Genomic DNA, 16,216 nt, shown 5'->3' on the forward strand with positions numbered 1-16,216 from the left:
CTTATGAAAAATTAAATAAATGAAGCAATAAAAATATATACATATAAATTAGTCAAAGTTCAAGAAATAAATGTTTTTTTTGTTTAAAATGGAAATTTGTCAAAGGCTAAGACAATTAGATTTATTTCAGAGAACTTTAATTTCCTATTGCCCATGCCCCATTCATAAAATATAACAGATGGAAATAAAGTGCTGGTAAATAAATGGCATTGGTCATTTATTTAATATTGCCCTAAATTGCATTCCATATTCTCCTGCGTACTGCTTTAATTATTCAATAGCTTCTCTTTTGTATATTATTCTAGTAGTCGAGTGCTGTTTGTAAGCATTTAAACTGGAATATGGCTCAATTTCAGGACAACATTCAAAATGAATGCATTTTGCATTTTTGTTGGATGCAAATAAACTGTATGTTGTATTTAAAAGTGAAAACAGCGTATAAATGTGAAAGGGGTTCAGTAGGGGAAGAAGAAAAACCTTTGCGTCCCCTGTTTGGTGCTTTGCGCATGCTCAGACTGCACTCCCGTCTTATTAATTTTTAATGGAAAATGGCTGCGTTTCTTATCCAAACCTCTGGAGCTGGGCAATAAAACCCCGTCAAAGCGGAAGCATCTCGCGTGTCGTTAACGTTCACACCGAAACAATCCGATGTGGTGATTATACGTTAGCTAGCCGACGTCCTGTGGTGCGAACATATTTGGGGAAAATGGATCGACTCACGCTTTGAGGGATGAAAGATCATTTTTCTCCTTAACCCTTTCTACACCGAGATCTTCGAACAATCGAGGTACAGTAACCTTAGTGCTAATGTTGGTGGGAGGAAGGTATATATAGATTAATTATCATGCCTAGGTGTAATTAGTCAAATCGGATGTCTTCGCACATTTCCGCTTTTTCGTTACTAATTGTAAACCCCTTTATTGAAAACCGTTATTCGGGCCAAAACGAGGCTTAATCCAGTCGTTGGTGTTGTATTGTTACACAGAGATGATGAGGTTTGGTCGTCAAAGATGCAGAATCCATGTGCATATTTTTGTGAATGAACATTACTACAAACAGTGTAATATTTGTGATGGTCCACATCTCTACAGGAGACAGAAATCACATCAGCAGCAGTCTGTCCTTTTGCCTTCTTCAAGTATTTATAGCCTCATAATTAGTTATGAAGATGGTTTTCCTGAAATTGAAGAGCAGTTATGTGTTTAAACAGTCAAATGTTAACTCATTGTAATTACAAGGTTGTTGTGTAGGCTGTATGATACTAGTAATGAAAGCAAGAGTATTCCTCTCACTGCAGCTTCCACAAGGAGGTCAGGGTCAGATGCCGACCACCAGCTGCTAGGCATTCAGCATCTTGCTCAAAGACACTTTGGCATCCCATTAGTAAGGTGTATGCAGCTTGTTTTCAAGATGTTTATCCCAGGCCCTTTTTTAATCTCAGTAATCATTACTCCTACCTACATCACACTTGTTCATTTACACTCATAATTAGGGTGGTTTATTCAAAATCGGAACTATTCTGTTGGCCTAGTTAAACTCGTTGACCTCTGAACTCTTTTTTTATTTATTTCAGCTTTGAGAGGTCCGAATGAAAAAAAACAAAAAAAAAACATCACAATATTAGCTATATGCAGTTGCTCATATGTTTACATACCCATGTTAAAGTTGACTAAAAAGAGGACTACAAAAAATTCATCTTAATCCTCAATTACATCCAGGATACTATGCATCCTGATAAAGTTCCCTTGGCCTTTGGAATTAAAATAGCCCGACATCATCACTTACCCTTCACCATACCTAGAGACAGGCATAGGAAACTTTCCATAGGATCATCTCTCAATGCAAATCAAACCAGTTTTTAGGTTAACTGAAATAAAACTATGCCAGTCTCTAGGTATGGTGAAGGGTATGTGATGATGTCGGGCTACTTCAATTCCAAAGGCCAAGGGAACTTTATCAGGATGCATAGTATCCTGGATCCATGAAATAACTGACCTTTAAACATGAACATCTGCCCACCTCTATGGGAATTTAACACATGGGTGTCTATACTCATGCCGTATTTTAGGGAAAAACTTGTATTTATTTACGATACATTTTTCATTCACAAATAAAACTGGTGTCCTTAAAGGTTGGATTCTTCCTATTTTTTTTTTTATTAAGGCAATGAAATCCATTTCCAAAACACGTTTTATTTTTTTATTTCTCTTTTTAGTGAACTTTAGCATGGGTATGTAAACGTTTGAGCACTACTGTATAGGTACAAGAGAAAAGACTTCAATGATGAAGACTGGGTTGTTTCGGGAAATGCATGTACGAGAGCTGGGCAATATATTGATACTATATCGAAATAGTGATACTAGACTAGATATTGTCTTAGATTTTGGATATGGTAATATCATAATATGCCAATAGTAGTGTCTTTTCCTGGTTTTAAAGGCTGCATTACAGTAAAGCTATGTCATTTTCTGAACTTAACAGACTGTTCTATTATGTGCTTTTACCCACTTGATCATCATGTTCACATTACTGATGATTATTTATCAAAAATCTCATTGTGTAAATATTTTATGAAAGCACCAATGGTCAACCCTACAATATCATTGCAGTATCAATACTGAGCTATTTGGTCAAAAACATTGTGATATTTGGTTTTCTCCATATTGTCCAGCCCTAGCATGATGGTTAACGGCTTTCTTTAAACTAGTTGTTAGCTTTAACCTTAAAAAAGGGATGGAAGGCTGTAAAGCCCTTAATGTGTTCAGGTTTCCTTTCTTTATGCAGGTCCAAAACATTGACACCAACCTTTAATGTGTGTAGATGTTCATACAACAGCACTGACTAAACACAGAGATATTAGTACTTTAATTTGTGAGTTTGATAATAACACCGTTGTAACTTATTTCCACCCTCCAGCAGAGGATGATGCGCCAGGTGACAAGCAGTGAGTTCTGCATGACTGGCAGGCCGTCATGCCTAGCAGAGGACGGCCACCACCCCGCCACCCACTTTGACCTGTGCACCCAGGCCAACAAGTTCTACCCTCCTCCCTCTCCGTCGGCCCTCCAGATGACGCTGGCCCCTATGACCTTACCCACCCAGAGCCACAAGCCCATGGTGTGCCAGAGACAGGAAGTACTCGGGGGCACGCCTGGAAAAATACCCAGCATTAAAAGCACTGATCAAGCGCCAGACGACGGCAAGAAGAAGAACAAGGCTACTGGGAAGACAGGCAGACGCGGGAGGCCTTTGGGAACCACCAAGCTAGCCGGATACAGAACCAGCACAGGGCGACCCCTCGGCACCACCAGAGCTGCAGGGTTCAAGACGAGCCCGGGAAGGCCGCTGGGTACAACCAGAGCGGCGGGGTACAAGGTCAGCCCCGGACGGCCTCCCGGCAGCATCAAGGGCCTGTCTCGCCTCAACAAACTGGCTTATGGCAGCACCTGCAGCGGAGCGGCTTTCCCCTATCCGCTGCCACACAAGGACATCCTCTGTGAACCTTCCTGCAAAGAGAAGACAGCTAACGAGTAGAGGCTCTACTCTGTTTCCAGTCAGCCTCTATCAGTTGACTCAGAGACGCATGTGTACAGGTTTCCTGCCAGATGTTGGGGTGATTGTAATCTTTTCCAGTCTGCTGTGAGGCTGTGAGGAGATTTTCCATTATTTGTGTTGGTGTCATCTGTGTGCCTGCCACCTGATATAATACTGTTAGTCTGTCAGGGACACTGCTGGAGATCAGTGTGCGGACGGTTTCACTACACCTTGCAGTATCTGTTTTCTTGGAAAAAAATAATAATATCAGATGTTCATTGAGCAACGGGCTTTTATCTTTCTAACTGTAGTGGTAGGTTCATTTTTGGTGTGCTTTATGTAGCATTTTAAAGGGGCGCTATGCAGTTTTTTTTCCGCTTTTGCTCGCAGGTTTCTTTATAGAGCTCCCCCTACAGCTTTAGAATAGATATTTGCCAGCTCTTATGTTTACTTGTGTCTGACTCCTCACTCGGTCAGTCCGCCGTTTCCTCTTTCTCTGTTCCTCTGACAATGCTTTCCTAGCTTTCTGCTTCTTTTTGCCAGCTCAGCCATGTGGATAGTGTGAAAAACTCCATCGCTACCTTGTTCTTATAGCTACTCGGTTCCAGAATGGGGGCATGTATGTGTGCAGTGCCGTGAAGCAATTTGTTACATTGCGAGACCTGCTATCACGCAATCCTTTGTGACGCTGAGGACAGCGACTCGCCGGCCGAAAGTTGCAAGGTTTTTTTTTCCTCTCACAGGCGATAGGGGGGAGCGAGACGGCCACCATTCAACTTGAAAAAGGTCATATCACCATTCCAAAGACTCCAAAGCTGTTCAGTTAAGGTAAATTAACCAAAAAAACTGCATAGTTCCCCTTCCTCACCCCTGAATAAGCGAACCATACATTTTAAAATGTTTTATTATTGTTGACAAAGAAGACCACCCTGAGAAGATGAATAGCTACAATTGTGTGAAGTCTGTTGGGCTGCTTTACAGCACAAAACAAGAACAAATTGAACTTTGATTGTTCATCACACTACAGTTTGAATTACATACTAGCCAAGTTTTTTTTATTTTTTTTATTTTTTTTAAATTATTTTATCGCCTTTAATTTTGTAAGGACAGCTAGGTGAGAAAGGGGGAAGAGAGGGGCGGAAGGCATGCAGGAAATAGTCACAGTTCGGATTCCAACGGTGGACCTCGAGACATAAACCTCTCAGTATATGTGGGCATGTTCTACCCACTGAGCCAACCCGGCCACCATGTTAGCCAATGGATATTCCCTCTTGTTCTTGCTCTCTAAACAAACACATGTAAAGAGAGAGAGAGGTAGCAACATTGGCTTTGCCGGAAAGCTTGTTGGAAACATGGACTTTGTTTTAAAAAGCTAAATGTTATATGTAGCACCTTCTTTGTGTCACATGTGGAACATGAGAGGCATCTCCCATCAGAGGAACAGTTGGAGGCAAAGTGCCTTGCTCAGTGGCACCTTAAAGACAGATGAACACACACTCCTCCAGGCTAACCGCGCCCCAAAACTGAAATCCAATGAATCTAACTTCTTCCACTTGGCTCCAGAATAACACTTAAAAACAATATTCCTGCAAATGATGTCTTACCGTTCACTCTCTTAATGTCACCTCGAGAAATGTCTATGTATAGTTTGCATGCAAGTGTCATCAAAGCAACTGAGTCAACCTAGAGATTGTTATCCTAGTCCAAACTAATGTTTTTGTTTTCTAACAAAAGATATAAACTATAAAAAGAGCATAAACATGACAGCAACTTAGTTTACGTGCTGATTTTCCTATAACCTGCTAATAATTGACCAATGTGGACCACAGTTGATCGCCACAGAGAAGTTGTCTGCGGGTAAATGTTTGGATGAACGGTGTTTTTCTGTCCTGTTTGTTACTGGGTCGCTCCACATTACAGTAAAGTATGAGGTAGTTACATTTGTCCCACTACAGACAGTTCAAAACCCCTACCCACTGACGATGGCTTTGCAGGACCTGGATCTTTGTTAGCTTTCTCCTTTTATAAACGGTTTATTCTAATCTGATTTTTTTGTCGGTTTGCCTTGGGCTGGGTACCATTGAAAAGGTTTTAATACTAATCCATAAGTTCTGCTACACATAACAAAAATATCCATTTTATAACTCACTTAGTTTTTCTACAAAACATCAATTTGTTCTGTCCCAAATGTCTTGAAATCATTCGTGTTTAATTTTGTCTCAACACAAAGCGGCTGAAAAAGAGCTTTCCTTAAACCAATACACTCTTCAATTAACAGGAAATATCTGATCAAAGATTAAGTATACAAAAATCTAAACAAGCATTCAACTTTTTAACCCGACAGTTTTAGATTCTCATTTTTATAGACACAGATATACGGAGAAAGAGAGTACATCATGTTAAAAGGGACTCCATGTATGTTTTGTCACACTATTGGGAAGTTTGCCACCCAAGTAATCACTCCGTATCTTTTGCATCAAAACCACTACTTGCATTATTTGAATACAAGCGTAGCAAACATGCAAAATGGGTGTACAAGTAAAGATATATATCCATAAAATGGACAGATTGATATCCAAAATATAATCTTATCTACAGTTGAATGTGTTGCAAAATGCAGTGACTATGATTGATATGGCAGTTAACAATGTAATTATAACATTTACACAAACTATCTTTAAAACTATCTTATTTATATTCTTGCTCAAAGATAGAAAAAAAGAATACTTAAGATACATGTTTTAATTAGCATTTTAACAACTACTAGCCACATAGTTGACCTCATGGAGCACTTAGAAACCCCTATCAATCATGGTCTCATTTGTTTACAAGGATCACACTTAAGTATAAGGTTTTCAGTATGTATTGATGTTGTTTGAGGTGCATAACCACAGCCCTGCAGAACACTTGAGTCAAGACTGTGACTCACCGTGAAACTGGCGTTTTTGTGAAACGCTAATGTCAAATTTATTAAGTGCAAAGAAGTGCAGAATTGAAAGTTGCAGTAATTTTATTGGTTTCATATTTGTTACTTCAAAACATGCTTAATGCACCGTAAATACAACAGATCACATGCAGTCAAATAGGATTTAGATCCAATGGGACGGATTTGACTACTTTTGACTACAGTAATATATTCTTTTTGGCATCTTTTGTTTTTATCATTTGAAATTTAGATCTTAAAACTTGGTGAATATTCAGTTCATGGTATTGTTCATTTACAGGCATTTCAAATCCTGAGCGTGAACAAGCGGTGTAGCTCCACTGAGTTACTATCTCATGATAATCGATATAAAATAGTTACATTTGGTGCAATAATCTGTTGTATGTATGTATTGTACTGTGGAAATTTTGATACTACCACTTTTTATTATTGTTGTATTTTTATACTTGTGTACAAGGCCTTCTATCACTTGTTTTGTTGATGTGTGTAGTGTTAACAGAGGTTACCGAAATGTCGCGTACAAACTTCCTTCTCACCCTCCTTTACCAAAGAATAAGACGTATATCTAACTGTAGGCACTTATTTGATTTAAAGAAAATATTCCGACATCTCACAAAACAACCTTAGCATTAAAAGTTTCTGTCTTAAATGTAATTGAAAAAAAAAACACTTGGAAACCTCTATCCCACTAAAGGTGTGATTCTTTTGTAAAACTTCAAATTGTGGCATCTTATTCGATTAAAATGGCAGTTTCTTGAATGCATTGTAAATTGCTATACATTGAAGATGTAAACTTAGAAATCAGTTTCCTTTTTAGATTGAATTCTTGTGTAGCCATGTACCAAATGTCACTGATTTTCTTTTTTGAGATAATTTTTTGACATTATTTCTTGCTGTTTCACATTCTAAAGTTTGTCTTTCATTTACAGTGTTTGCGTTGGTATATTTTATTTTTATTTTTTATCTTCCTCATTTTGTGTTTCAGGCTCTGGATATGGTGAGGTGGAGTCTGATGGGATAAGCATGCTAGCCAGATGCACTGGATAGCCCCTTTTTCACAGTAAGACATTTTGACATGTCACAGCAGGAAAAGCAGTCACTGTCACACTGTCATGGCTTACTGAGACACTTACATAGATCTATAATACATAGATGTTAACACCTTCTAATGGCTGTGAAGGAGGCTTTTGCTCCATCTTTTAGGTAGCCCATGTTGCAGTAGCTTCAGCAACTTAATAGGGGTTTCTTACTAAAAAGCTATGAGTTTTGAGTTCTTAGTCATCAAAACAAACATTTCAAATGATTATTTTGGCAACAGCCAGAGCTCCATGCATTGACAGTGTGCTAGTGGAACAGTGGCTAGCATCTCTACCACTAACTTCTGCAAATCCATGCAATCTGTCAATGGTCTTTTACCAGTGGTTGCTGGAACATATTCTTCTTCTTTTAAGATCATTGTTTTGGCATGTTAGGCTTTTATTTGATAGGACAGCTTAGACATGAAAGGAGAGGGGGGGGGGTTTTACAAAGGGCCGCTGCGTCGAGGATGGCGAGCCTCTGTACCCAGGGCACACGTTGAAAATGGTGTTTGGTAAAGGCAGCTAAAAACAATCCTATTGAAATTCTTATCAGTTATTCTTATCAGTCAGTCTGGACAAGGAGTAAAGCACATCCTGTTGCGCAAGGCTTTTATTTTAAGGGCTGGCATACATTTAAAGTTACTACAAATGTGATTTTGGTAGAAGGGCGTGGGACTGCTACATGGCATCTGATGGGCATCTCACGGCTCTTTAAGCCTTGAAACGGTTACATTTAGGTATGAAGCAGACATGATTTAGACTAGGAATATAGATTGCTTGGACTAAGTGTTTGACATTGTTAGGATTTAGGTGAGAATTTTTTGCAGGGCTTCTTTCTTCATAAGAATGCCTGAACATCATAAGAATTTTGTCTAACATTAGCTCAAATATTTGGCTTTCTGCACTGCTGAAATGGTAAAAATCAAAGACACGACATGAGAAAACTGTACTGATGTATTATTTGCCAGCTTATTAGGTGTAACCTCAGGACACCGGAGGTGGAGGTCCGCGTACATCACTATGTATCTTTGAGTTCTTATCTAAAATACTTTGTAAAATGTATGGACAAGATGTAAGAACTTGTATGTTATAAACATACACTTTTTCCTTCCTGAATTTTGTTTACTGGATGAAAGGCACTGACATTTTGACATCTGACGTTCTTCTGAGGAGGACGTTGCAGAAAGGATACAGTAAGAGATTAATGGATGGTTATGGAAGGTGGCTTACATAAAACACACTCAATAAGATGGTTAAATTATTCACATTGCTGTAGTTTTAGCTGTAACATTTTAAGTTTAAGCAAAGCAGGAATTGATACTTTGATGCTTTCTTTGTTTTTATGCGTGATTTTCTTCTCTTCCGATCATCAGCATTAAATCACACATGGTCTGTTGTCTGTAGATGATGACTTCAAAAAATATTACCTCACATTTTGAGTGTTTTTGAGATGACGTGAAGCTCAGTTATTCCTAAAGTGTGATTGGCAAAGCTTTCTATAATTTCCATTTTATTCCTGCATGATTGTCGTGGAATGTTCAAAAGTTGTGTAATAAATCTGAAAGTAACACATTCTGCTGAACTATTTTCTTGAAATGTTTCATTTCTCAAAAGAGCCAACATTTAAGATATAGAGCTTACTTCATTGTCTTCATTAATGTCCTTGTTTTGTCTGTCACCAAAAAAATCTTAAAACATTCAATAAATTGAAACGAATTTAATAGAAACACAAGAGATTTTTATGAATCTCAAATAGGGGAAGCAGGATTATAAAACACGTTGTCAGTGGGATTATTTGAAGAATAAATGTTTTCTTGTTAAAATAGCGGCAAGTCAACTATTTGTTTATTTGTAGGGTTTTGAACTTTGACTTTTCATAAATGTTTCTTAAATCCTGTAAAAAAAAAAGAAAGATGTAGTTGGATTTTACAACAGCAGCAAAGAATGCATTATAACAGCAGTAAATAGAGGACTACAAAAATTAAATTGTTGGAAACTAGAGTTAAATTATGCAAATTACATTCATGAAGATTTGGTAAAACTAAAATAATGTCACATAAACCTTATATGACGTTACATTGGCAAATGATAATGACAATGAATGAAATGAATGTTTGGTAAATACAACATGCATAGCAAACAAAAATATGTTTTCATTTCACGATGTTCATTAAATTGACATAACAGAACAACCACTCCTCACTCAGAACAGACTGCAGTTTATTTCTGGCCTCAGACACCGCCGCTGTCACATCCTCAAAAGAGCTCAGAGGACAGACATTAAGGCTGGATAAGTCTTCAGACTCACTCAGACAGGACAGCGAGGCATAGTTGTTCAGGAAATGGAGGTGATCCTCTGTATGTGAGAGCTTCTCCAGCTCAGTTTCTTTTCTCCGCAGCTCAGGGATCTCCTGCTGCAGCTTCTCCTCAAGCTCTTTAGCTCGACTCACGTCAGTTGTCTGCTGGGATCTGGTCTGCTGCTTCACTTCAGAGCTTCTTTTCTTATTAAGACAGATCAAATTAGAGAAAATCTTATCACTGTCCCTCACAGCTTCATCAGCGGAATGGTCGATAACCTCCACCCTCTGCTGAAGCACCTTGACATCATTCTCTCGGTCCTGGACTTTCTGTTGGACTTTTTGCCGACTCACCCACTCATTCTGCCTCTCAGCTCTCTCTGCTGCAGCGGAGACCGTGACATGGCCTTTATGATCATCCATGGAGCAGAGATAACAGATGCACTTCTGATCAGTGCGGCAGAAAATCTCCATTACCTCATCATGGTAAGAGCAGATGTTCTCCCGAAGCTTCAAAGTGGCTTCAACCAGCTTGTGTTTCTTTATTGGAGCTACGCTGTAATGAGGCTGGAGGCCATACACAGTAGACAGGACTTGAAGGCTTTCACTTTCATTCCAGAGCAGAAATCACAGGCCACCTCTCCAGGTCTCACATAGGAATGACCAGGTGAAGCAGCTTAAGGTCATACTTTCTTCAGTTCCTCCACTAACTCTGCCAACACGGTACTTTTCACCAGGACAGGCCTTGTTGCGAGACTCTGCCTGCACTGAGGACAGCTGTGGGTTTTCTCCTCATGCTCACTAAGATCAGAACTAAAATGGAAAACTTGTTATGGGAATAAGTGTTTTGGAATGTAACAGTAATGGAAACCTTTCATGTTGATTATTTATTCCTTCCAGTTTTTTAATAAACACTCTTATTACTAAATCAAATTAGTTCTTCTGTAGAATTCATCTGACGTGCAGTAAAACATTCATGTGAGGCTGAGATAACTTTCTGTAAGGGAGGTGAGGGCGCACGGAGCATGGATGGACCCATCCCCCATCCATGGGCGGGTCCGTACATATGTCTTTTTTTTTTTTATTCATTCAAAATACAAATATACAAACAAACGAGGCAGTAGAAAAATCAGACAAATTTAAAAAAAAAAAAAACATTTGCCTCGGGTCGAACAAGTCAAAACATAAAAGCATATACATATCAAATTAAAATTCAGAGGAAAGAAATGAGAGAAAAATAAAATAAATAAATAAATGACAAACAAATAAATAAACAGGGCTATCTCAAATTAAATGAAAAGTTTCAAGTAGATAAACCAAATCAAGGGCTTTTCCAACCTTAACCAGTTTCAGTGACCTATACAAAAAGTGTAGCTCATTCTTCCAGTGGCTCAGGGAGGGTTTGGTCTTAAAATATCTACATTTATGTATAAAATGTTTTCCTAACAGTAACAGGATGTTGAGAACGAAGTCTACCTTCTTATCTTCAACAAAAGCACCAAACTTAATATTCAGCACTGTCAGAGGAGATATCACAATACTCCTGGTCTGTACCCAGCTCTGCAGATCTTTCCAGAAGGGTTGCACTCACTGGTCCGTACATATGTGGGTCCGTATGTCTATGTCCGTCCCTACCGCCGGAAGTCATCGGAAGCAGAATTCGGATGGTGTAACAGTTATTTTCTTCCGCCAGAGCTGGAAACTGCCGAAGAAAACGTCACCTCCCTTCTCAACATGTCGTGATAACCGTTCATTTGTGCATCTACCTAGCTTATTATGAAAGATATGACGGGGATTTTGACCAAACCTCACGTCTTGTATGTTTTATTATTTATGTTATGTAATTGTTTGAGATTTTCTGTGACAGCACAAGGTAAGAGACTGACAGCAGGTTGTTAGCTCGTTAGGGCTAATATTAGCTAGCGAACAGCTAACCTGTTATCACACTGACTACCAACTTAACTTTAATGTGAAGAACTTGTCTCCATGTTGTGTATGCTTAACCAAACGAACCATGTCCATTAAACTAATTTAGCTAACCGCTAACGTACGCGAGTGAGCGTGTAACAGTTAGCCTAACGTTAATTTACACAATTATAATGTGACATAGCTAACGTTAGGGGTTTAATGTTTGTAATAAAGCTAGTGTGTTACGCATTGATAAACTTGCAAGGAAGAGAAATAAGTTAGTTTTGTTTACACTTTAGTAACATCACTAATAAATGGTAAATTGATAGCAAACTGTTAAGTTATTTTACTGTTATTTTGTCTAGTTATTAGTAATAATAGAACTACTTAACATTATTTTAACAGTGTATTGTTGCAATTGTTTAGAGAAACTGTCAAAGAGCCTATCTTTACCACTGTGTGATACACTTTCAAAAAAACGGATAGATATGTGATGAAAGTCTCATATACTGTGTTTGATCTATAGTTGACTTTTTCTGTAGGGAATGTTGAGTCCCTGGAGCTCATGTTGTCAGAGGATGCCGTGTCCGACTTGGAGAACAGCCCCAAGTTTGTGGAGTCAGAAGACCTGGACTCCCTTCCGAAGAGACAGTTCAAGACAGCTGAGATTGCAGATGCCGTGATGGGAACCGAAGCACCCATTGATCCATCTGACATTAAGTCCTTATTCCCCAAAAATGTGAAAGACTTTCAGTCAGGCTTTTCCCCGCCTTGTGATGAGAACAGTGGCCAGTGTGGTTCACCTGCTCTGGCTGCCAGTGGAGCAACCCTGGAGGAGGGGAGCGATGAATCATCCCAGCAGGTAGTTCACTAGAAACACTATAACATGAATAGAAGTTGTTGGAAAGTGCAGCTTGGTTACAGCTTCACCACAGTGAGGATTTGCTACTTTTCTTAGTCTGGTGTGAATGTAAATTGAATAGCTTTGGGTCTTTCTTTTGCTATTTTTAGACATATTAGGCTTGTTTGAGATGAGCCGGGTCTGTGCATAGTCAATCGCCAGCGATGGCCGACCGTTGTATGCCGGTTAGATTTGTGTCCGACTTGATCCCAACTTGCTCTGACGTCATGCACATATGGGCAACAACAACCTCACAAGATCAAGGCGGCTGTTCTTAGACGCAGGCAGCACAGTTGCTTTTCACCTGCAAGAACCAGGTGGACCCAGATCATGCTGGGAAACGCCGGGATCTCAGCTGCTTTAACATCTGATTGGTTCAGAATTGACTCAACATGACGTTTTATATAAACTTTTTTGCAGAAGTTGACTTTTCTCTGAATGTTTACCTCCAGATTACTCTTGACATGGTTCGTGCAGACATCACGCCAACCGAGGAGCAGAACAGCACAGAAACCGCCAAGACATTCAAGGTGAACTGTGATAAGAGGAACATCACAGGAATGGACAACTTCACGGTGCAGGTCCTCGACGCTTCACAGGTATTTACGCTGCCTATGAGGCTCACGTGTTCAGGAGTGCCTTCGGCTCTGTTTACAGTTCCTAAATGTCATCTTACATTGAAGACAACTTATTCCTCCATGCATTTTAGAAATTGGCCATGATGTTCCTAATCGTTCATCTATAATTTTCGTCGCCTAGCAATCCAGTTGTGAATTGTTTTATTGCATAAACTCTAGTAAAAATCTAGTGAATTTTGCTTCATTGTAATAGAATTAAGTTTTTAGGTGTTAAGCTAATAATGGACAGTTTTACTTCCTACCAGGCGTTTCTGTTCATCATATTTGATGGAAACCTGTTAGAAAGGATTTGATCTGCTGATATGCTTTGACAAAATGCACAAACTACTTAACGGACAAGGACAACTACCTTAGCAGAGGTAATTGTATCCTTTGTCGTGCACTATTTTGATACTAACAAACCAAAGTTTGCTAACTCATTTGCAAATAAAATATGAAAGAGAGAATGTATGCATGGTCTGGGAAAAGGGCCCAATAAGCTGCCTTTGCATTTTTCATTGTGGTTAGAATCAATCCTGGGCTTGTTTTTACCAGTCTTTTTTTTTATTACAGTTTTTTTCTGCAGTGTTCCTTATACCTACTGTAGGAGTGCAACATCATTTTTAGTCTAGATTTTGTAAAAGAAAGACACAGTCAGTTTAGTTTTATTCTCCAAATAAATTGCCAGAGGAGAAGAATACATATCTTAGTCTGTGTGCCTTATCTCTCTCAGGACCTGATGGAGTTCCTGAATGCTAATGGCACCGAGTGCTCCGTGGTGTTGTTTTTTACTGCTTGGTGCCAGTTCTCAGCCAGTCTGGCACCTCACTTCAACGCACTGCCCCGAGTCTTTCCCAGCATGCACTTCCTGGCACTGGATGCCTCGCAGCACAGCAGGTGAATGGTCTTTTCAATGTGCAGCATCACTCCTTCTGTATAAGCCTCACTTTAACGAGGCATTCATGGATTTCCGATTTGTATTACCTTTTTTGGTCTGCTAACCCATTCTACCACCACATCAGATTCCGTTCTCAAATGTATAACTTTAGCTTTTAAATTATATATGGCACACATCAAGTGTATCAGGGCTACGTTACAGCATCACTCATCTGCTTTTACCAAATATTCTCAGGTCTAGCTAAAAACACAGAATCCCTCAGTACGGTAGCTTGGTTCACATTCACTACTGAGCATGTTTGTAACCGGTACCAACGACGTTATCTTCAATTCACCTGTCTCTCTTCTGCTCTGGTGCAGCATGGTCCATGTAGCAGCTTCAGTTGATTAAAATGGACACTCTGCTGCGGCAGGTGTGTCGCATTGCGTCTGTGCAAATTTCAGCCACCCCCAGCCCGCACACAGAGCAGATTGGTTGAAATAAGCAACGGTGTGCCACTGTTTAATGAATATAGTGAAAAGCCTGCATAATAATGTTTATTAAGAACTTTTTTTTTTTTAGATCGATTATCCTGTATGTCAGAACACATTAGAAAACTCAGGTGAATATCTAAAACTGAAACTTCATTTGTCATAATTGTGTCTTGTCTGTCTCCATCTTTCATCAGCCTCTCCACGAGGTTTGGGACCGTGGCAGTGCCCAACATTCTGCTGTTCCAGGGGGCCAAACCCATGGCTCGCTTCAACCACACCGACAGAACCCTGGAGACACTCACATCCTTCATCGCTAACCAGACGGGTACAAACTGAGTAGAAACAGTCAAATGATGCAGTTTTTATGTTTTAAGACAAGCATGTTCAGCGTTCTATGGATAGAGTGCTTACTCTTTGCTTAATTAGTTTTGATTGGTCTCTTCCTGTTGGTGACCACACTTGGGGAAAGAACTAATAGTTTTGACAGTAAGGTTAAAACACTTGTTCTCAGGGACAGGGTTTAAGACATTCCTCTGTGTAATCTCTTGTCGATCAGATCAGTCAAAGTGAGATCAGTCTCTATTTCATTTTTTTTTAAAGGTTGGTTGACTTACGTACTACACGTTTTTCTGCAACATCTGAATATCTGACACCTGACTTCTCAGACTCTAGGTAGTTGTAGTTTTTTTTGGAAAAATAGATTCCTTCTGTTCAAAATCTGTTTCGTACTAAGTAATTGTTTCTTTTTTTTGCCTGTAACTTTCATCTGAAATAACAAAATCATTCTAAATATACACTCACCAAGGGGTCATTAGTATCCATCATATAGATTTATATCAAACTAATCCACACTTTCAACTAGTAAAACTATATGTATTCCATCACGGCTCCTCCAGTCTGCTGTATTTTTTGATAAACGGTTTGTGTTCCAGGGTTTGAAGTCAGCCCTGACAATAACGTGACGGATACAGACCGCCTTGGCCCCCTGCCCAGTGTCCCGGTGAAGAGCATTGACTGGCTGCTGGTCTTCTCTGTCCTCTTCATCACAGGCTTCACTATATACGCCATCCTGCGGACAGAGAGCATCCGCTGGCTCATACCAGGACAGGACCACGAACATCAGGACTGAAAACACGGATTGCAAATCACTGGATGTTAACGATCATTTGATTAACAATTTAATTTGTTGTTAAAATTAACAGTTGCTAATTTGCTTATTTTTTAAGTGCGTGATGAACAAAATAAATGTTTACGAGTCATTGCAATTTATGAAAAATAATGCAATGATTTGTAGCTGTTACCATTTCAGAGCTCTTGGCAGTGTTAGAGAAGTCAAAGCTACAGTCTTGTGTTTGTGTGTAGTTCTCTTCTATGACTTTTCTTAGATATTCTCTTTCAGTCATAATCCAGAAGTACAAAAAAACTATGACTTTACTATGGAGAGGAAGGAGCAATATCACATGAAGCAAAAACTGCAGTCAAGTGTAGTTGCTAATTTCATTAAAACAAATGAACAAGAATGTATCCACCTTTTTAATTGACAGAAATGGTTTACTTGAAATTAT

At 39.2% G+C, this 16,216-nt stretch overlaps 3 protein-coding genes across 4 annotated transcripts; 2 read left to right on the forward strand and 1 right to left on the reverse strand.

Annotated features, from left to right (window-relative positions):
* The first annotated feature begins 472 nt into the window (after window positions 1–472).
* c13h5orf24 (chromosome 13 C5orf24 homolog) lies at window positions 473–4,371 on the forward strand. Of its 2 annotated transcripts, none has more exons than XM_034890677.1 (2): window positions 473–787; window positions 2,917–4,371. In XM_034890677.1, exon 2 carries the CDS (start codon window positions 2,923–2,925, stop codon window positions 3,532–3,534), a length of 612 nt encoding a protein of 203 aa, XP_034746568.1. In that variant the 5' UTR covers window positions 473–787; window positions 2,917–2,922; the 3' UTR covers window positions 3,535–4,371. The 2 variants fall into 2 exon arrangements, with proteins under 2 accessions (XP_034746568.1, XP_034746567.1); XM_034890676.1 differs by having other exon boundaries at window positions 475–787; window positions 2,920–4,371.
* Window positions 4,372–9,710: 5,339 nt separating this feature from the next.
* On the reverse strand, window positions 9,711–10,672 carry LOC117956007 (tripartite motif-containing protein 29-like). Its single transcript, XM_034890851.1, has one exon. It carries the CDS (start codon window positions 10,326–10,328, stop codon window positions 9,711–9,713), a length of 618 nt encoding a protein of 205 aa, XP_034746742.1. The 5' UTR covers window positions 10,329–10,672.
* Window positions 10,673–11,473: 801 nt separating this feature from the next.
* txndc15 (thioredoxin domain containing 15) lies at window positions 11,474–16,171 on the forward strand. The gene is made up of 6 exons (XM_034890206.1): window positions 11,474–11,727; window positions 12,305–12,624; window positions 13,116–13,262; window positions 14,014–14,177; window positions 14,846–14,976; window positions 15,584–16,171. The coding sequence occupies exons 1-6, from the start codon at window positions 11,631–11,633 to the stop codon at window positions 15,778–15,780; spliced, it is 1,056 nt and encodes a 351-aa protein (XP_034746097.1). The 5' UTR covers window positions 11,474–11,630; the 3' UTR covers window positions 15,781–16,171.
* The last annotated feature ends 45 nt before the right edge of the window (window positions 16,172–16,216 follow it).

The sequence above is a fragment of the Etheostoma cragini genome, chromosome 13 (genome assembly GCF_013103735.1).
Source record: "Etheostoma cragini isolate CJK2018 chromosome 13, CSU_Ecrag_1.0, whole genome shotgun sequence".
In the NCBI taxonomy this organism is placed as follows: Eukaryota; Metazoa; Chordata; class Actinopteri; order Perciformes; family Percidae; genus Etheostoma; species Etheostoma cragini.